At 35.9% G+C, this 22,932-nt stretch overlaps 1 protein-coding gene across 4 annotated transcripts in view; it reads right to left on the bottom strand.

Moving 5' to 3' along the window:
* The window catches only part of LOC139972901 (uncharacterized), a 95,967-nt gene that overhangs the window by 49,648 nt on the left and 23,387 nt on the right, over window positions 1-22,932 (bottom strand). For 2 of the 4 annotated variants that reach the window (XM_071979210.1, XM_071979209.1), the window contains exon 2: window positions 975-1,035. In XM_071979210.1, the coding sequence (XP_071835311.1) occupies window positions 975-1,035 (61 nt within the window). Of the gene's footprint in view, window positions 1-974; window positions 1,036-19,836; window positions 21,039-21,439; window positions 21,775-22,932 lie in introns of those variants that run through there. The other 2 variants (XM_071979212.1, XM_071979211.1) reach the window with 2 other exon arrangements.

Genomic DNA, 22,932 nt, shown 5'->3' with positions numbered 1-22,932 from the left:
GCTTGTGTAATATAAATATATATTGATATAGGTACTTCTTTGGTATGGTTTAATCAATTTGTAGTTGGATCTAGAGAATTTTGTGATAGTTGGATCTTTGTGCTTCCTAGTTATTGAAACTAGTGGTCTATAGTGTGTACGTACTTAGATGGCTTGATGTTTTGATCCTTCCAGCACCTTTTTCCTAGGCAGACTAAAATGAACGCACCTCTTCTTAATCATTACAATTATAATGAATTTGCATGGTTTGGATATATAGGTGAAAATGTAATGAGATAAAAATGCAAAATGTAATGTATACATATATATATATATATGTATATATATATATATATACATATATATATATACGTTTGGTTGATTGGCGTCTTATCTTGGCGCAGAGTGCTCTATGGCCGGTGGACAGAGCGAAGCATAGATGAGAATTGGTTGAGAGTACCGGAACACTAGTAGTTGTTACTTGGAGTTTCACACGTTGAGCCATCATGATATATATCTATATATTGCTCCACATGTGCAGATATCATAAAAGACTCTGAAAGCATAGCCTTATCTGTTCATATAGTGTCTAGAGATCTGCTACCTGGCAGCAGGGAATTCCCTCTATTTAAGCTAAACGTGAACAATTCTATCTCTCGTCTAGTGGCAGTGATGGTCTCCTACCCTCATTCCACCCAACTCAAAGAGAATTATTATTACAGTTGACGTGTGTGTAGAGAGAGAGGTACAGTACGTACTGCAATCAGTGTAGGCTCTGATTTTTGTAGATCTGGTAAAATAATTAATTGTTCCTGTGTAAAACAAGAACCTGCTAAACACATCTTTGGGCTTTTATCTAGCAATTTGACCAACTGTTTGTAGCACTTTGTGATGCGATAATGGATGAATCATTCCCCAGTAAATTATGTGATCAGTGCTTGAGATTGATGGGGAACACTGTAGGGATAGCACACGCATAAAGCAGCTGAACTTACCGAGTGTCCGTACGTAAATTGCAGCTTTATCGGTCTTCTCATATGATATTGCACCCCTTCTCTGTGAAGAAGAAAACACAAAAAAAAAGGAATAAATTACTGTAAGATTAATTCAACATATCCAAAGATCTTAATTAATTGCCCGAGTAAATGTTTTCATACAAATTAAATTACAACACCAAAACTTTGACAGCTCCATATTACATAACTGACCTCTTAAACTATCACTCTTATTCAAAAGCTATGTACAGTTGTATGTAGTTATATAAAGTATATAACCAGCTACTGTACATATCTGTACCCAGGCACGTAGCCAGGAATTTGCCAAGGGAGGGGCAAAACTGTAGATTCGGCATTGCAAACTATCTAAGCGTAGTGCCACCATGGTTGGCGCGAAGCATACAGTACAAGAAAATTTTGGCTGAAAATGCCTACCAGATCGCTGGAAATGGCACTCCCCAGGCCTTGTAAGTTGCATCTTAGCATTTTCTCTTTTGATAATACTAGCGATATCATAAAAACATTAAAAAAAATTTACAAAAATATGCTCAAGGGGAGGCGGCTGCCCCCTTCGCCCCCCCTTCCTTGGCTACGCGCCTGCTGTTCCCATGGTATAAACTTTTATTCCTGTCTAACTTTGTATCTACAGTATAGCCATAAAACATATAAGCTTCTTGCCATCCACCCACTCATCCTGGTAATTCCCTCTTATGTCTGTGAATAAATTAAACTTTACTTCTTCACATGACATTCCCCCAGTGTATTTGGACTCTTCAAAGCATAATTCTTGAGCAATTTCTTCCTTTTTTTTAACCACTTTGGGGGTCTGAATTAGCTGTGACAGATTCCGGGCATTTAAGAGGTTCAATGATGGCTGCAATAACTATTACACTGTGACAAACTGACAACATTATTGACACTGTTAAAATCCCTCTATATTATTACTTAACACAGGCAGACGGAAAAAAATTAAAACACCATCAAAAGCAACTTAGCAGCACTTGTGGACTTAACGACCATTAGTGAGTGCTACAAAGCTCTCGTATATTTAGGCTGAACTCTGGTATTTTGTGCCTAAGTGGTTACGATATATAAATGTGCGCAAATTTGATGAACTAGTCTTTAATGCAATCGCTTGGGATGGAGTACAGTATAATGACAAGTTAAATTGTTATAATGTCAGATTGTAACCAGCTGACAGTATGTATACACAATTCTATGGAAAAAGATACTAAAAAAAGAAAAATTGTAAAAAAAAAAAAAAAACACCTCAAAGATTATACAGTAACTTTGTGGTGAACACGAAACTGTCGATCAAGATCTGTGTATCAATTTATCTTGATCATTTCTAAAAGATATTTATCTAACATTTCTAAATAACATCTTGCTCTCTTTTCAGTCTGTTTGGGAAATTATCATGATTCCAAAAACCTATCAGAAGCTTCCCATTTTTGTAAAAATCTGGTGATGTCATGTCAAGCGACTCTCAAAGCTGGTGAATCATTTTACTTTCACACATTCTATATTTTGCTGTATTTTCAAGGTGAATATTTAAACATTGTTGACGCTTCAAAACCATAGACTAGCATACAGTATACTCCAAATGGGAAATTTTAAAGCACTAATTGGAAATAAATAAATAAAAATAAATAAATAAAAAATAATCATGAAAATGTTATCATATATCTGGCTTGATAATTAATGCCATTCCAGTCTTGTTTTTAATAATTGTGAAGAAACATCAAAGCTATGATATCAACAAGCATCAGTTCACATTGGTTAGGATGGGTATAGGCTTACTGTACTACTTGATTTTACCTAGAATGAAAACTACTGTTTGCATTGAGTTTGGTAACTTCTAAACACCACACATGTGATACTTAACTACCATAAGGCTAGATTACGATCACTATAGCTTGACTATAAATCAGGATTCACATGAGATATTATAACTATGTACAGTAAAAGTCAAGAAATTTGAAAATTCTCTGACTGCCCTTCGTACGTGATTTAGCGATAAAACGCACCGTGTCCGCAGGTCGAATTGTTTTTAGAATCTAACAAAGTGTAAGTTGATATAAAGTCAAGATAAAGTAACTACTTTACCCTGTTAGAAGATAACTAGGAGGCTACAGTACGTACTTGTCCACATGGTTTGATCGAAAGCAATCTTATCTTGCAGAACGTTCCGTGGAGTATTTGTCACCCAATATTATTTTACTTGATTTACTTTTCTTTATTTTACAATACCAAACACAGAAAGCTGCTTTAAATAAGCGATTTGTCGAAAATTAACCAAACAGCAAAACCTGTACTTCTTCCAGTACATCCATGCAATGTTAATTAGATCTGACCTTAAAAGAAAACATCCAAAATTAAAATTAAAGTTAAACTGCATTTTCAATAAAGACAAAATACATAAAACCGTTCATGTTAAAAAAAAGAATGTAACTTCGGTTTTAAAGCTGCCTGTCTGATGAACCATGAAAAATGAGAAGGTTTCACCAAGCTAATTTTGCCAAAATCGTTTCATCAATTAAGAAATTAATGTTTGAAAGTATCAAAAAGTTAATCGGCTGAAGACAGATTTCATTCATGTATTCAGTTGTGTTGTGTCTTTTGTTTTAAACAAGCCAATGAGGGAACGCATTGTAATGCATATTCAGTACCAACAAAGCTCTCCTTGCTCGAGGGACAGAGTCGATGCGACTAGCAGACTAGTGACAACAGTAATAAGTGTGCAATACCTAGCCTATGGTCACGCATACTGTAATACTACAATTGCTATCACAGATCTCTGATTATCTTCACAAGCTCTCCCTGACTAAGCCTAATAGCGTAACTTTATCAAAACTAGGTCTCTGACTAAGCTACAGTACTAATGTTATACTAAGACCTCTAGGCTTCTCCCTCTAGTACTAGTGCGTCTACTTACAGTAACAGTTGGCTCAAGTTCTAACTGACGTTCGATGAAGCTGATCAAAGGAACACTGACTTATGCATCGTCATTGTATAACTCAATTTAGCAATAATCTCGCTTCTTAAGTCCTGTGATATGAAAATAGTTGTAAGGTGATAAAACCTAATCCAGAGGAAAAATTAAAGTCAAGGAGAAAACAACAGCCTTTTGACTACTGTATCTAACAGGGTTCATTGTGTGCACTATATACTGTATGCAGTATGCATGTATCCTTACCAGTACAGGGGAATATTGCAGATGGAGCTAAATAAACAAATACAGGCTATGAGGCAGTTACTCTTACGACTACAAATGTGGGACAAGCCCTACAGGTAAATATGGATTTTATCATTATGTAAGGTGGCTTTCAATTCAACATTTAAACTCAAATTTGGAATCTAGAACTAAAACTTGAATATCATGCATGTGTTATAACAGTGACACCATCACCGACGCTGTATAGCTTTGCATATTCTTTACTAAACTCATATCTAGGCGTGGTATAATTCTCATAATGAGAATGTGTTGTTTTTTTCAAAATGTTACCGTTTTTACACCGTTTCCGTTAGTTTTAACAAATATCACTGTCATTTTCAGTCATTATCAATGACATGTTTCATCCTTGAACAACACAGGTGGTACAATGAAACATAAAGAAAAATATATCAAACATTATCTTATGTTTTTTTTTTCCTTTTTCAGTACGCACGTAATCACTTGATGCACATGGTACACATGCATACATGTACACTTAATTTTATAGAGCTCTATATATAAGGTAACCATCAACAAGCAAAAGCATTAAAAGCTCTATATATGCAAAAGTCTATAAACATTAATGAAATCTTGAATAAATGTCATCATTCTATATACTGTACATACATCCATATATACAAATATCTAAATAAGTCACACACTATTCACTTGCGCAATGCAAACAAACAGCAAACCATCCATTAAGTTACGAATTTGAATTTCAAAAAACCTCATTCTGAAAATTTATTTGGATTGAAAATAAAAGAGTCTGCTGTCGTAACAGGAGATGTATGCCAAGTTTCATTTGATTTGCTACCACGCTCATGCATTTAACATTCGGCCTGAAAGGTGAATAACTTAAATGAAGCAATTTCCCATTTGGTTAAATGAAAGAAGAAAAAAAAGAAGGAAGAAGAAAAAAGGGGAAAAAAAGCAGATTTCCGTGTGGAGGATTTTTCAAACCGAGATGTTTCAGCCTAGGGAGACAGACATGTTCAAATACATGCTATTCCCAGATATATCAGCAAGAGGATTGAAAGGCAGCATTTTTTCCTTTCTTTTTCCGCAGATGAACTAATGTGATTAAATCGCTTGCATGAAGAGACGCGGGTCTCGGCTTCCATGAGAGAAACGACACATGAATAGATTGTTGTGATTAAATCAAGGGAATCGAAGTCCCAAACTTGTTTCACAATGACATCGTCAGCTCTTGATGCATGCATCGATATAGAAAGCTGATGTACAGTAGTATATATATGGACGAGACAAAAAAAAAAAAAAGACAACAGAATTCATCAAGTATTATATCCTTTGTCCTCTGATACTTCCTTCCTCCTGCGGGTCCCCCCCCCCGACACCCCCCTCCCTCCATTCTACAAATTATAAATTGTATACTACAGTTCTCATCCTTTCATTGCTGTAATGAAACCCATAGTAGGTGTATGATATTTAATGCTCCAGTGTGTCTACAGTACATGTCTTTTGTGTGAGTTACCACCGCAGATATAAACCGCAGACTTCAATGCATTAACATCATGCATTATAAATGCATTTCTAATGTGCATGATTGCTCCTAAACAATGAACTGTCCTGTACGAGTTGTTTTTTTTTAAATAATAAAAAGCATAATCTAACTGTGCAGGTTCAAATTACACAAGTCTCAATAAAAGGCCATAAAATAAACTTCTGTAAGATACAGAGATACTGAGCGTACAAGCGGTTTGGAATATAACTTATGCCTACGACTGAGCACAATGTGCATAATTCGATCAGGACATCATGATGACATCATAACCTGGAGTCTGAATTTGATGGAATCCTCATCAGTGTGCTACAGTAGATGTGTCAGTACTAATTCAGACAACCTGTGTACACACGTACAAGACACTGTTTCTACTGTACATGTATCTTAATGATCATGTTGATCTGCATTGAATCTCAATGTTACAATATATGTGACATCATCATCACAACATAGAAAAGATTACATTACATCAACAATCACACAAGCACAACTACTACGTCCATATATCATAATTATGCAGTGTGCTGCTTAAGATGAGCCACAAAACAAAAAAACATGGCAGATAGTACCTGCAGATACTTTGCAAGAAGCAGGCCTAGAATTTCACAATTTTAGCCTAATAACTAATGAAAGTGCCTCAAAATCTACTACATTGTAGCGTAAAAGTTCAACTCCCAATGTTTCGACTTTTCCTTGAATGTTCTGAATGTTTAAGCTAGCAAAAAAACATGCAGGAATGCTGTTTTGAACTATAGGCCGGAAAAAAAGTGGAATTATGATATATCACATCACATTTATAAGACTGGAATGATATGATATCACAAATCATGTCTTTAAATTCAAAAGGTTTGCTGTGACAATTTTGCAAAATTTATATGAACGTTGTATTTACATTTCCACATCACTTGGGGAGTATCTGTTAGGATGAATGCATTTAACTGCATAAAGCATTTATATTTGTACCTGTAACTTGAGTAAGAGTGGTCTGCATAACCCATGTTTTTAACTCCAGTAAATAAACTTGTCTTGAATGTGAAATTTATGAATTTTCATCCATAAATAACCAGGAGAAACAAAAACTTCTTTTCAAAGGTAAAGGTACTGTGTTTCTATTTTATCTACTCTAGGTGCTATTAATCATAGCATTTACAGTATCATACTGTATCTAAAGAGTGACATAGCCAATATATGTTAATACAAAGAGTGAAGAAGAATCTTCTCTTTTTTTTTCTCCCAACAGATTCGATTTCGACTCGAATTACGGTATTCCATTTTACTTCAATCAATCAAACAAACAATCGTCGCGATAGAGCATTTCCGAAGAGATTTATGTTAAAACATGATCGCGAGAACATCAATACCGACATTAAATATTATGAGGATAAGGTATTTAATCACTAATGAGGTAGAACATACAGTGTATTGCATACTTGAGGAGACCTAGAAGTACAGTAAGAAGGAGAGACAATTATATTCATACCCTAAGAAAGAATGAATTATCCAAAAAATATAATATCTCGGATTATCAGTTATTTTGAGCTTTACTGCGTTAAGATAACTATACATTGCACAAACACTGCACAGTTTGTGAATTAACAGTAAGAACATAACTTGACAGATCATAACCATGTGTACTGGCAATATAACACAAATGTATGAATTATTTTTACTGATAAAGAGTGACAGGTGTCACAAAAGGTCACAAAAGGTCAAATGTCAAACATGAATGTTTAACATATGTCTATCTTTCCATATATATAATTTTCCCTTATTTTTGCTTAGAAGTTTTTTCCTTCTAATTTAAATTTTAGAATTGCTTTTATTTATTTTTCTTATTAATAAATTTATTGAGAAAAATCAGATATTCAGTAAGGGTGAACAGAAGGTGAAGGTATTGGGAGATCACAAAATCACCCTTCTCTGCAACATCATCAATATTCACATTACCATTATACATTACATATAAGAAAAATAAAACTCAATGTGCACAACATGCACCACCCAGTCAGATCTTCGGTTTATGAGATAAATCTGTTATTCAAAGAGCAGTCATTTACATACAGCACTGACTAGGGAAATTCGATTAGCATAATTTTTCAAACTTTGTTTGTGCTGGCAATTTTTTGTCTCTGCAGTAGACTTATCCCCACGGCAACATTAAATTTTTGTTCAGCTTTCGTTTGGTTGATCAAAAAATCTAAGTAATTAGGCTAGACCTGATGGAATCCCAATTCATCTTTTGAATTTGCTCAGTAGAAATTTAGTAATTCCTTCCTTCCTGCATGAATTTATATTGTATACTTCTTGTGCAAGGCTAGATCTTGTCCAATATTGGTCATAAATTATATTTATAAGGTGTGCATGTAAGAAGGTTTGTTTAATAAGCTTTTCATGTGTGTTGTTAACGACACATCAGTGAAACTTGTTTGAACCATTGCCAATACTCTGTAGTTTACACAATTGTCATTCACAAAATTAATAGCCTGGTTGAAAGACTCATAAAATACTGCATATATTTATATAGTGTGTCAAACATCACATGCAATATCAGGGAAACATAACCCAAAAGACTGAGACTTATTGTTTTATTATTTTTTATTTCATTTTTTGATTTATTTTTTTGATTTATATTTTGCATTCCCTTCCAGAGTTGACAAATGTCACCTCATCAATAATGTAAGATACATATTACAAATTGACAACCTTGCCCTTCGTAAACGTGTGTACCCCACAGTTGCATGGTTGGTCACACATTACAGTCACAGCATGTGCAAAGAGGTCAGCAATCCAATATTCTGTGTTTCACATACTTGAATTTATCATACCATGTACAAAGAGGTCTGCGATCCAATATTCTGTGTTTCACATACTTGAATTTATCATACCATGTACAAAGAGGTCTGCAATCCAATATTCTGTGTTTCACATACTTGAATTTATCATAACATGTACAAAGAGGTCTGCGATCCAATATTCTGTGTTTCACATACTTGAATTTATCATAACATGTACAAAGAGGTCTGCGATCCAATATTCTGTGTTTCACATTCTTGAATTTATCATAACAGGGCCAAAGCCATTAATGGTCATCACTTTACCTGGAATTTGAACATTGCCACTTAGGCTCATTTCACCCATGGTTATGAGAACAACTAACCAAAGTTCTGTAATCATAACAAAAAATTACGATAACTCGCATAACAATGGAATGCGGTCATTCCAAAATGCAGGTAGCACACTCCTGATGTGGTGGGACGGAATTTCAGAAAAATGAGGTAATTACATATGGGAACAAAGTTGAATTTTTCTGTTTTTGACAGAATAAATTGCCTTTAATGAGGATACTTTATGCACTATAAAAATTATCAATAGTAGTTCTTGAATGAAAAAAAAAATAAAACGAAAGTGTTCAATTCCGTCCCACCACATTTTTGAAAATATTTTTTTAATTTCCAAGGGGGAAAAAAATGATAATTTTTTTTAAACACTCCAAACTATCAACTATGTATGTAACTGACACCTCTGAGTGGAGAAAAAATAAATATTTTATCCTGGATAGACAGGGGGATAGTCCAACATTTTCGTGGTGGGACGGAAACAAGGTGTGGTGGGACGGAATTTTAAATGGAAGGCATCTTCAAACAGCATGTCTGGTCCAAAATTTACCTCTGTCACTTAAGATAACAAGCTTATTCAGACTGCTGAACACCCAACCTTATAACAATGTGATTAATTGATGATACTTCAAAATTTTATGTATCTGGATATTCCATACATACTGTACACATCACATCAGTTTTGAACCTCATGTGTCAAAACAACACATTTTTGGGTAAATTGAGAATGGGTTTTTTATCATGCATAAATAAATCCCATCACTATTGAAATAGTCCTAGTTGTTCACCCTAGGTTTCTTTCTTGGCCCTTTTGGCTTTCCTAAACTATCCATTGTAGAACATGTGCTTTTGAATTGATATCATCTGCTGATGAACAATGATCCACGTGCACAAGAAATTGACTTTAAAGTTAAGTTGTTATGGTACTCACATACTGAAGCATACAAGATAGAAGAGCGAGATTGCAAGAATTAAGGTAAGAATTCAGTCTGCTCCTCAATAGTAATATATTAATTTACCTCCAGTTCATGGTTATAGGCAATTCAGACAATTTGATATTATGATTTAGCCTAAGCTGTTGCCTAACAGACTATGTTATATTGGAAAGGTTTAAAACAAAACTTATAATATAATGAGAGGTAGAAATGTGTAGCCTACAGTACTAGTGCTAGGAAGCAAACCTGTTAGATGAAATATTACATATTTTGCTGGAGTTGTCTAGCCTAGCAAATTAATGTTTTAGCCTAAGCTGTTGCCTAACAGGATATGGTATGCTGCCTAAGCTGTTGCTATCTACCATACTAAGTTGGGTTTTGAAACTTGTAGCCTACGATGCAAAAAAAGGGAACCAAAACACAATATAGGCTAGTTGAAATATATTTTGCAGGAAGTGTATACTGTCTATACCTAGCAATTATTCAGCCTGTTCATAACTGCACATTATGAGGCCAACTCTCATGTCATATTGCATTTGTAATACACAATTCACAGGATAGTGAAGCCAACTTATTCTTTCTTTCTATTCACATGTTGGCATATGGGGGAAGACCACTATTGCTTCCTGGTCCCCCAACTTCTTAATAATTAAGCTAGAAATGTGTGTGGCTATACCCCCCACCCCCACTCCCCTTTTCATGCATCCGGCTGGTAAGAATGTCCTTTTATCTCTCTTTGCAAAGCAGATCAATATGGAAAATCCTGAGCCTCAAAATGTGTCTGCTAGCAGATACATACGTTATAGGAAGAAAAAGAAGGAGAGAATGGGGTGCTGACTGCTGAGGTATTTCGAGAATGGGAGTGGAGTAGGAAGAAAAGGCAAAGGGCCAACCAGAAAGCAAATTATCGAGCAGCGTACAAAGCATCCATTACAAATATTCGAAATAACTTTCCGACTGAATAAGTCCAAATATCATCGAGCATATTTAATATTTCACTCTGAACAGCATAAATTTCATTGTTGCTTATGAACTTCTTGTGAGAGAAAACATAATTGTTTATTGTTTTCGTACCTAATCAACAGCCTTTACATTGGAAAAAAATTCCGTCCCACCACATTCCGTCCCACCACATTGACATTCTTTCGGTAAAATTAACACAATTCTTATGCGTGAAGTATAATTTCTGCCATTGTTTCCCTAATGGTAGAAGAATAGTTCACCTCCATTTCAGTGTTAGTAATTACTATGATATTGTACTACTTTTGATAATAATTACATAAAGGTTACATGTTCATGATTTCATGAGATTTATCATTCCGTCCCACCACGTCAATATATTTGTGTTACCATGGCAACATCTTCAAATTTGTGTCTGTTTTTTTTGTGTCTGGTTGCAGTCTGTGACTGACCTGTTTGTGTGGATATCCTGATTCCTTCATATATGCTACATATAAAGTGGTATTATTGAAAAGGTCTATCAAATTCCGTCCCACCACAATTACGGTAATTTTGGCTTTGGCCCAACATGTACTAAGAGGTGAGCAATCCAAGATTCTATGTTTCACATACTTAATTAAAACTGATCCTTTTTTTGTGAAATGTCTGTGTTTCCTACAAGATCTTTAGAGTTTTTCCTGCTGCTTCCATACAATTTTGAGACACTGTACAATAGCCTGAAGTGACAATATCCACTTTAGGGCCTGGGTCCATTATTTCAATCCAATGGCCGGGCTACCTTGCTATATAGGTGTACATACAGTAGATTTGCTGTGAAAGTGTGGTAGTCATGCTGGTTTTGAAAAAAACGACATTTGAGTCTATAGTATCTTACAGGTTTAACATCGGGTGAGAAGTTAATGCTAGAAGACACCTAAAAAAAATATAAAAAAAACAACCATTTGGTTGATTGCAAGAGAAATAATTGTGACTGTATAAACACAAACGACAGTTTCAACCACCTCAACGTTCAAATAGTCCCAAATTTCGGCACATCTGTTTAAATTTCACAGAAAAACTGTTGGAATTCAAAACAATGTAACCAAATTCTGCTGTTCCATTTTCTTCCCTCCTTTGTCAAATTTTTCAAAGTATTTTAATATATTTTTTTGCCCCTGTGCATGTCATGATAATAGTCGACAACCAATTTGACAATCCACCTCACCTGACCATACTAAACAATCGTTCAGCCAATCTCTGTAAATTGTCACTTTGTTTAAAAATCCTGTTTTTGCCTCCCCGAAGGGACTGACAAACAAGAATGCTCAAAATATGCCAGAATCTCGCACTAAACAAACCGTTTGAAATCAACAGTTCGATTGCGACAACGTTTTGGTGTTCTATTACCTCATTTACATTTCGACTTCATCTACCATTTCAATGAGTCGTACATACTCGCCCGCAAATTTGACAGTCTGAGTGACTAATAGATGCACAGTGCTATGGACGGTGGCGGGAAAACAGTCGCTGTAAGCCTCGCCGCACCTGGTCGCGCGTTAGACTAGATAACACGGTACATAATAATAATGTACACGATTCGAAAAGTGACAACAGGTACTGACACATGTACAGTATACATGTAGAGACATGAATGGCAAGAAGCTCGGATCTGATCAGAATATATCTAGCACTGGTCAAATAAATGCCAGCTGGGCAATAATCAATTGATTGCAAGTTCTATATAGGCTGTTATGAATGACATCAGCCATGATTTATGATGCCACTTACAATTCCTCAAGTAAATGTGTGCCCTTACTAACAATGTTCATACTTTTCAATACACAATCGACGACACAATCGTGAAGCATCGGTTACCAAAATCCATCCCTGGTACCGATTTATCAGTACGTTATTAGATGGCCCAGATCTGGTAGTCCTCTCATTATGATTTGGAACCTGACTACTGTACACTGTAAGCTTCTATAGGCCTACAATGCTAGCCCACCATGAAGGGAATAACTCACAGAGTAAGCATTTTCTTCTTCTTTTTTTCCAGAAGGCTCTATGCATTTTATCTCTTACCAAATAACAACAGTGTACAAAACTATCTTTCCACTTGTCCATAGCAACTTGACCATTGTGCGTGCACCGTATTATGGGATGCAATACAGAGGACTGAAAATTTATCCCCTTCAGTGTGTGACAAAATTAAAGGAAGCGCTAAGAACATGGCATTAGACAAAAACAAGGGTAGGAATTTTTGAGAAGGTACTGTACAGCTGGACCATACGGAACAGGACCAAACAGGACAGGATAAAACTCAATTTTTTACTTTTAAATGTTGACATTTGAGGTTGAAAGTGGTATTTTATTGCTGATAAAGCTGACCCAGCATGTATTTCTGGATGCTGCAGCCCCCTCAGCATTCTTCTTTTGACACAGGGGTGGGTACTGCACTCAACTAAAGTAAATGTGAACAACCTTGACATCTCACTGAGCTGAAGAACAGTACTTGAACAGCAAAATTTTGAACAGATGGCTCATCAAGTAGAGATCTTTCCCAGGTTTATGGTTTATAAATTTATGTCAAGTGCTGCATATTGTCAACATTAATCTTTGAGACACTGTAGAACCATGCATGCAGTTTCAATTAAACTTAAACACACTGAACACAACATCAGGGAATTCAGCATAAGTTTGGTAAATAAACAACTTTCAAAAGATCATTCACAGTTTGGTCTAGCATTATTTCCAAATCAAATTACCATGTAATTACTTAGAGGATGAATTTTAGACACACAATTAATTTTGATATGTTGTAGACCACTAAAAGTCACATTGGCCAATATGCTATCAGTCCAAGTTATATTTCTATCGCACTTCTTAACTACTGAGAAAATGATCCGATCAACAACTGAGGTTAATCAATTGAAGTGACTGGACTACCTAGTCTAATACTCAGACCATTAGCTGCTTCTCAGATGCAACACAAAACTCAATTGGGGGAGGGGGGGATGGGCTTGCCCTGTGATGAATATTAGTTTTATTACCAGGGCATTCTAGACACGGTAGAATGTGGTGCATAGGTTGTGGGGAGACAGGTAAGTGGGGAACGAAGTAAATATTAGTTTCTGTGAGAGAGTGCTTGAAATGTAAGCCCGTCCTGCCAGAAAATTTGAATCTAACACTGACTTTCGACGTCGAGACGTAACAAAGTGCGGCACGCATTGGTCAGACTCGATTAGATCTACTGTAAGTTTGGCCTTGATACAATACACAGGAATGTGTACAGCCTTCGCGTATGGCGGGTGATTCCAAAAATCTCTCAAGTAACAAATATCTGAATAAAATATTATGAAGAAGACCTAGCTTGGGAATTCTGGAACCTTTTAACTCTCCAAAAGATTGATGACATGCAAGATGAAAGTACATATTAATTGGATATTAATTAATGGACAAAATGAATATCAAGTCACCCACTTAAAAAGTAATACTTTAAACATGAAAGCAAAACATTGTCTGATAATTAAGTTGTTTTGACTAGTGTAGTGATGAAAGTACAGTAAACCTTAATTGGTTTATCTGAATGCAGGCCAGACTATAAGAAATGTGAGGTGAAAATAAATCATAAATTTAAGTAATTGAAGATCACTACAGTACATAGATAATAAAACTACACTGTACTTGTAATTGAAATGTTCCCATAGATCATGAGAAATTAACAAAAGCTATGTGACGACAATATATACGGGCGAGTCCTGAATCAAGAAACTTTATGGTTTCCAAGGTAAATATTTGGTCAGGTGGACAGGCAGAAAGTTTACGCATAATCATTGAATTTAATGCCTACCAGGGAAAAAATATCTGTTCAAATATATTGCAAATCATTGCTTCTGAAGATCCTAAATTTTGTCTTTTTTAAATTATTATGGGCTTTAATTCCTACGTACAGACCTGCTATGCATCCTAACACTATAGCCTTTAAGTAATTATGCGTAGCATTTTCCATTGTTTTGTTTTTTACGTTTTTTTTAGGGGAGGGGGTGAGGTGGTAGATGGAGGGGAGGAGGCATTGTATTTGACATATTATTCCCTGCTTATCACTTTCAGGTAAGAATTTATGTATGCAAGATAAAGTTGACTCCATGAGAAAGGTTCTAGGTGAAGAGAATTCCAAAAGATGCTGACCGAATTTTACCTCGGACAGCCTTCAAGAAAAGTAGCTCGAAGAAAAATTTACAAGCAACTAAAATAATCTTTTCAGTGACACCATAAACTTCAGAAACCAAATGTTTAGATGAGAATTAGTTGAGACTAGTGGAACACTAGTAGTTGTTACTCAGAGTATCACAGGTTTGAGCAATCATCAGACAACTGGTAGCTTCATGTTGATGATCGCTCAAACGCGTGAAACTCTGAGTAACAACTACTAGTGTTCCACTAGTCTCAAAGTTCTGATTCTCACCTATACTTCGCTCTGTCCACCGGACATAGAGCACTCTGCGCCACGATAAACTTCAACTTACCAAAGGCATATATATATACATATTGTGAACCAAGCTAGCAGCTGATTCTTTGATCCAGATAGCTTTTTGATGTTGCAATTTCTCTTGGTCACAGACAGCAAACTAGGATGTACCATGCGAGAGTAGCTCTTGAAGATAGCAGGGCAGTTTTAAAAGCTATACTTCTTCAAACGAGGTCAAGTTCCCCGGTGAGTACCACTATGTGAGTCCCCAACCTTAAGATGACAAGTAACCTTATGTCACAGCACTCTCAAGCTGTTTCTTGAAGTCATTAAAATATTTTTCTCATTCGCTTTTCAAAAACAAACAAAGCAGTGGCGAAAAAATCTGCAGTTACTTAACAAATTACGGGCACATTACTTAATGATCGTGCGTTTAACATTTATGTCAAAAAACCCCATAAAAAAAGCAAAACAGGAAGACTAATGTACTTTGATGATCAAAGAATACATGAAAATGTATCGACTGAGACTGTTCCCAAGAGTCGTCTCCAGACTGTTTGGTATTTGTTATCAACTGTTACGTCATCTGCCGTAAACACTACATCCAATCTTCGACTGATTTAAAAATTAGTTACCTGTGGAGCTAGAACTGACGAATTCAACCAGCTGTCTTGCACTGATATTTTGTAAAAATATTCTGGATGAGTTCTTTACACAAGAAGAGTCCCTCCGATAATATCAACCCAGTGTATGAGACTTCAATATCTAGTATATCAAGTTTATAGAAAACAATTTATATTTCCAAGTTTCTGCTTTCTTTGTGAACAATCGGGTCACGAAATTCAGGCCAGTTGCTGGCTTAATGCCAGTGAATTATACAATTTTCCCTTTAGATCAAAAAAGGCAACTTTTTAGAACTACTGTACCTGAAGACATAAACAAACTTCACAGACACATGATAAGTTGGTTTAAAACCATTATCATTGAAAACTCAGCACAATTTATGGACCTCACACTAATCATACATAACATACTGTACACAGTAAGTTTGAATATACCTTGAGAACCAGAGGGACACCTAAGTGTTAATGTTAAAGGCAGGTTGTATTGGCCCCGAATATGCTAGATATTCAAATATGGTCACCTCTGGTCAGAATTCTTAAACTGTTTTTATTACAACTTTTGAGGAAATTTTCCTCACTGGGACATTCAGTTATCTTGATAAAAATTGTCTGAGAACAATTCCGATAGTAAAGACCTCCAGGAAAGTACTTTTGAAAACTTCTAGCAATTATAGTGTGCTATAATTTGGGGCCTATACTGACTACCATTAATTATTTACACTGCAATTTTTTTTTTTTTTTTTTGCTTTTGTATTGCCATGTGAACACCCCCACCATGCACTCTACTTTTGCTGATACTTTCTTTGCCTTTTCATCTCAAATTGATAGCCCAGGAAATGGCCTCTACGCTGCGCCCCTTTCCACACTTACGTCAATTGGCCCTGTGCAGGTGTATGCTTGTAACTACAGTGATGGAGAAATAATCAGTAACATGTTTAATTTCAAAAGTGGTGGTTTGACAATTAATAAACCGTCTGTTCTCTGATTTTCCCTGACTGTCATTCATGTAAATTTTTCAGGTCTCAAAGAAACAGGAAAAAGAGTGTAATTCAAGCCCCCACAAAAGAACCAAAAAAAAACTCTGTTATATCAGACTTATAAAATTTATGTACTTTTCAGCTGAGTTCAAACTGTGTACATGTTAAACATGGCTGGAAAGGTTCTAATTAGGGCCCCCCTGCATAGCTACAGGGTTCTATTGATTACAGATAACATTGAGTGGGGCACCATAGAGAATATACGGTATATATGCTATTTACAGAATGCATGCATTAAAGAAATGTGTCACGCAAGGACTCCAGGTCATGTCATGAATTTTAAGGGAACTCAGATCCAGTCTTTTGTTAAGTAATGTAGAAAGAAGTTTGTATTATAAATATCAAGTGATATGAGACTGTTAAAGTCATTTATAGTTTGGTGCATTCTCTTAGCTGTCAAAGTGAATACTACACCTATTAAAATTATCCATACCTACAGTAACATACCACTCCTTCAATTCAGCCAATCAAAATTACAAAAGGAGCTATTGACCAGCCCAGCTTAAAGTATCGAGGCGATCTTTACAGTACTGTAGTGCTCAGTTGAAATTGACGTCGGAAATCAATGAAGTTGTACATTGGGGGTTACTATGCTATGGAGCCAACCTAAAGATCTATTGGGTTACATTCAACAAGGAATTAAGCCTCGTACAGTGCTATGAAAGCATTATAATACCTTCTACAATTAAGGAGCGAAAAATGAGCACCAAAATCAATGTCCCAAGATCCCAAATTAGATACCTTCATTGTCCACTCTATAGCATGGTAAAGTTAAAGAGAGTAGCGAAAGGGTTCTTAAAGCTAGGTCATGCACACACACACACGCACGCACTCATGAGCCCTGCCAGGAAAGACAGGAGTTTTGAGTAAGGAGAGGGGGTATGGGGGGGTACGGGCAACTTTATGATAGATTATACAGACGAGTACAGACCTACTGTACATACTGTTTGCTGGTTATAGCACCTGCACAACATTGTGCACTGTAAAAGTTTGTAACATTTTGCTCTTTTTATTAAATGTGAAGACACATCGATATGTGAATTCTAATGCAATCATTGACTCTATGCAAATACTTGAACCATGAATGGCACAATGATGAGAAACAGTGTAGTCGACTTTCATACCGGGTCCCAGAACATCTTCACTATGCTCAAATAATTAACATGGTGTAAAATCCCATGCATTACAGTGTTTTCCTGTAACAATGGAGAATGGACCATCAAATTGACATGCATTTGCACAGTAGTTCTGTAGTTGCAAACTGCAGGTTGAAAAGATGGTAAGTGTATAACAAACATCACCCAAGCAAGTGTCAAAAAAAGTTGTCTTTTGTAACAATAAAACAATATAAATCAGCCATTAGTATCAACAAAATATGACTTCTAAGTAAGTAATAATAACAAAGAATGAAGCACTAGTCAACAGCTGACAGCCATGTGGATGATTCATATCTATATAGCAAAAGAACAAAAATGTCAAAGTTTTATTAGTTTTTTTTTACTCTTTTTACTTAAAGCTGCATTTTGCATCAAATTTGTTACAATCTGATGTGACCATGTATACCACACATTACATGGCATCATGGCAAAAAAACAAAACAAAAATTGGCCTCAATAAAAATCAAATTAAAATTGGCAAATGAGGAAAAAAGCGATGAAAGAATACATTCATTACATGTGTGGGAGAGTCTAAACATTTCTGTATTGCACAATTGAAAGCAAGTCAGTAGTAATTTAGGACGTACAGGAATATTGTTTTAGTCCATACAGCCCACGTACTGTAATTAAAGATGAAAGGTACATCTAATTATGCCTGAATAAAAAATGGCTAATTGGTCAAAGCGACACAAACTGAACACGCAATTCAAAATGCAACTTTGAGCAGCTTTCTTTCTTTTGCCTTAAATCTGGTCAACAAGTTCTCACACAATTTTAAATACCAAATCTATCAAGTAGAAAACTAAAATTTCCATTGGAGGAGATATTACAATCCTTGAAAGATTTCACTAAATGAATTTGTTTATATTATAAATCAACGATTTCATTAGATTCTTGAAGTTTGACAGTGAGACAGGCGTCTTTCGTATTACCGCTGTACATGTATACTGTATAAAAGGTTAAGTAAAAGGGGGGGGGGGGAGAAATATGTATCTTGTCAGACTTTTTTCTCAAACGAGAGGACAAGATCCTTTCCTGTTTTTTTATAGGTGTTGTTTGAGAATGTAATGTTACTGTACTGTATGCTATGGGTAAGAGTTATACACGTGTACAAGCTTGTCTATTCATAATGTATATAATGTTGCATTAATTACGACTCCAAGTCACAGAGAATATACTCCACTAGACTTGTAGCTCGTGGCATATTTCATGATCCTACAATTGATTTCAAATTATTTGAAACATTTTTATAAATGCTTATTTTCGTCTGGCGTTATATACATGTACCATAGAAGTACGTAATATGGAAATGAAATGAAATTCTTTCAATTATTTGCAAATGCTCATACCGCATGAACTGTTGCTTATCCCCTAGAGAGCCTGTGTAAGAGAATGTGTACTGTACTGTGTACTGTAAGAGTAAGTAAGTTGGCCTGACGTTTCGATCCTATCAGGATCTTCTTCAGAGGCTAAATGACAAGTAACAGAAGGGACAAAAACACACACAGAATACAGACAGGTTAATGAGCATGGTGAACACAATGAGATACATGTAAGGGGATTAGTAGACAAGGGATGGAGAGAAGAAAGAAAGAAACCAACAGGGGAAGAGGAGAGGTAGGAGATAAACAGTGGAGGGACACCACATGAACTTGACGACATTCAAGAAGTTACTAAATAACCATATATAAGTGTCCAAGGTTATAGGCATTTAATACAGTACAGTAGTTACAAATTCAAGAAGATACTCAATAACCATAAATAAGTGTCCAAGGGAGTGTTATAGGCATTTAATACAGCAGTTATATACATAAAATTCCAAAGCTGCAAAGCGCATGAGTGACTCACCACTGGAAAGCAAAAACACATCTGAGACATCCGATTGATCTTTTGCAAAAATACACCTTTTTACTGAAGATAAATCCAAAACGACAGTGTGACTAAAACAACATGTTCATTCCATTCAGTTCTCACTAGATCGCTACAATAAGAATATCCTTTGATCAGCAAGTTTCTCAGAGCAGCAATAAAAACACCCAAACACCACTTAGAAGCTGAAATCAAAGTTGACCAAGACTCTCTCTCTCTGTCAGGGTTAATCCCCTCCTTAAAAATAACACGAGATCCTGAAATTATCACACACTAGTCGGCGGTACTAGCCATTTTCCAATGGGACATACCAACATTTGTACAGGAGCTCGAGATCGGTACACGGACAGTTTGTATCTTGCGAGAGAGCGAGCGTAGCTTCACCCGCAGCTGCTCTTGAGAGATTGCGATGCTTTATAATACTCTATTTAATCATCCCCCTGCTGTGCATCTCTTACTAACAGCAACCTGCCTTCCTGCAGTCAATTATTCCGAGACCAATAAATCTATAATGGCAGAGATATGTCCCTTCAGCTACTACCTTGATTGACTGACATGTACTGATGTGCAGATCCCAGGTATAGACGTATGCATGTATACAGTAAATGAGAGAGAGATGGATGAATGCTTCTTAACATCACAGAGCTTGTAAAGATCTGGCTACCAGGTTACGTTGCTCTGTTAATATCGTTACTAAGCTCTCCGATGGGGAAGGAATAAACTATCACTTCACGAAACAACTACACCCTGCTTGCATGGCTTGCTGGCTGTTGTAGCAAACTGCGATGTGAAGGACAAGAAGGATGAAAACAAAAAGAACAATCGCTGGTCGAGCATTCCCCCCTTCTGACTACAGCTCTCTAAGTACCTACAGAGTAAACCAAATAGAAATGATACCGGCCGCCGCCGTGGAAAAGAAAACAAGAAAAAACAAGACAGTTGTGCGTGAGAGTTGCATCAAGTCGGACAATGGGGAATGGGTCTGATAATCTCACCATTGAGTGAGGGATTATAGTCAAGGCCCTCCAACTCAGTCATCACTAAGGCCGACTTTCCTTGACTTCTGTGAGTGACCGCTCAACCGTACAAGCCATGCAACAGACATGCAATAGAGATGCAACAGATAGATCATCCAAAGGTCATGCAGTAGTGCCAATAAACTATTGACAAACTGTAATGACCACACATTCAGTTACAAATATCATGAATTTGTCAAAAACTTATAATACAGTATTTCAACTGGTGTTCATTAACATTCAAAGGGTGAGGAAATAATTCAGTCTTCAAAGTTTCTATAATATAGCAGTTTTTAAGGCTGTGAATTTGGTCTCATATTAAATACTATGGTTCCTACAATAATTAAAACAAACTGACTATATAGATACTGTACATGTTTGGCCTTGTGTGCTAGCATATTTGGCATCAACACTGATGAGCTTAAATATCATTCTGGTATGAACTGTTCACCCACTGTCATCCACATTTACTTTTAAAACAAGTTAACAAAAAACTAAATGATAAGCTAAAGTTATCGGTACTACCTCTTACTCTAGTCGTAAAGAAACAAATGTTAAAAGTTTACCCCAAGCTTTCTCGCGGTTGAACTGGCCTACGGAGCTAAGTCACCTCCGCAGGAGGGAAAAACGTGCTAGCCAAATTGCCGTTCGTCAGTTTGCAGACTAGACATACGGTATAAATCGAATCCACGGAAGACTCGGCTGAACAGTATTTACTACTCGGCAATAACTCCGATACGGGTCCAGAAATAACTGGCCCCCGGTGGGTTTTTGAGCTAGCAATCTATAGATGATTATATGTTTCAGATGCTTCTAACCATTTGAGCGAGGCAAAAAACAAAATACAAATCCTGCCACAACATTCAAAGGAAGAGTTTATACAGTACACAAGTTCTTAAATCTATCGATACTGCACAGTCAGTCATACATGCAAATATATATACATATATATATATATCTACGTGTCATATTAGATTACAAGGGCCAAAAACAATCAAACTAGGAAAGAAAAGTGAGAGTTCAGTTTTGGAGCACATTGAAACATTTTTCCCAGAAATGACTCATTTTCATTTTAACAAAGTTGAATTAAAAAAAAGGGTTTCTACCTAAGCCAAAAAACTTCCCTGGATCGCCTGAGTTTTGGTGAAAATTAGATAATAACAAGGATTTGTTTTCCGAGAAAAATGTTTTTAAAGGGAAAGCAGAATACCACAGTATGTAGAGAAAGAAACCTAGATCTATGGAAAGGAACATGCTGGACAATGGTCTCATTTTAACAATTGAAATAAATAAATCATATATAATTGAAATAAAAAAAGATCGCTTACAGGAGCCAAAAATCTTCTTTGTATAGCACGTTTTTGTGAAGATAAGATCTATGAACAAGAATTTGTTTTCCAAGAAAAAGCAATCTAAGTCTATGTTTATGTCGATGTGTTCAACACATTAACCTACAATATACAGTAGTTAATCCAGGATATTGTACACGTACAGTACATGTTAAGACCACATTCAGTTCTTGAGAAATATGTTACCATATCCAGGCTGAAACATTGTGTCTGTTCATGAAATTGACTGGACTACCTATTCTAGTGCACTGATCAGAAGCAATGTCACGGTCTCAGCGGGAAAACATTTTATACTTTTATGGTCAATTAAAGTTATTGTATTCATGATAAATTTATTGTTTTCATTCATAAATTTATTTATCTGTTCACAGTATCTTCTTTTTTTCCTTTTTTGTTGTTGTCGGTTTTGATTATTAAAAAGCAGAGTCAAAATGCTATTCCTCCCTGATTCATCAAAGAGATGTTATCCTTATTTGTAAAGTAAATTTTACTATAAATCTCACTTTAACCTAGGAAGTGAATATTCACACTTAACACAGACCATATATCACAGTGGTTGGGCAAGCTCTAATGTTACATGATCAGCTAGAGAACCTTGTTAAACAACACAACTTCTCTCGTCACATGAGAGCCGATACTGCCCAGCTAAGACAAGTTATTTTCACGGTAATATGAAACGATGCACATTTCTCTTTTTTTCTTTTTAATTT

Source organism: Apostichopus japonicus, chromosome 9, assembly GCF_037975245.1.
Source record: "Apostichopus japonicus isolate 1M-3 chromosome 9, ASM3797524v1, whole genome shotgun sequence".
Classification (NCBI taxonomy): domain Eukaryota; kingdom Metazoa; phylum Echinodermata; class Holothuroidea; order Aspidochirotida; family Stichopodidae; genus Apostichopus; species Apostichopus japonicus.
This window is presented reverse-complemented; position numbering and strand designations above follow the sequence as displayed.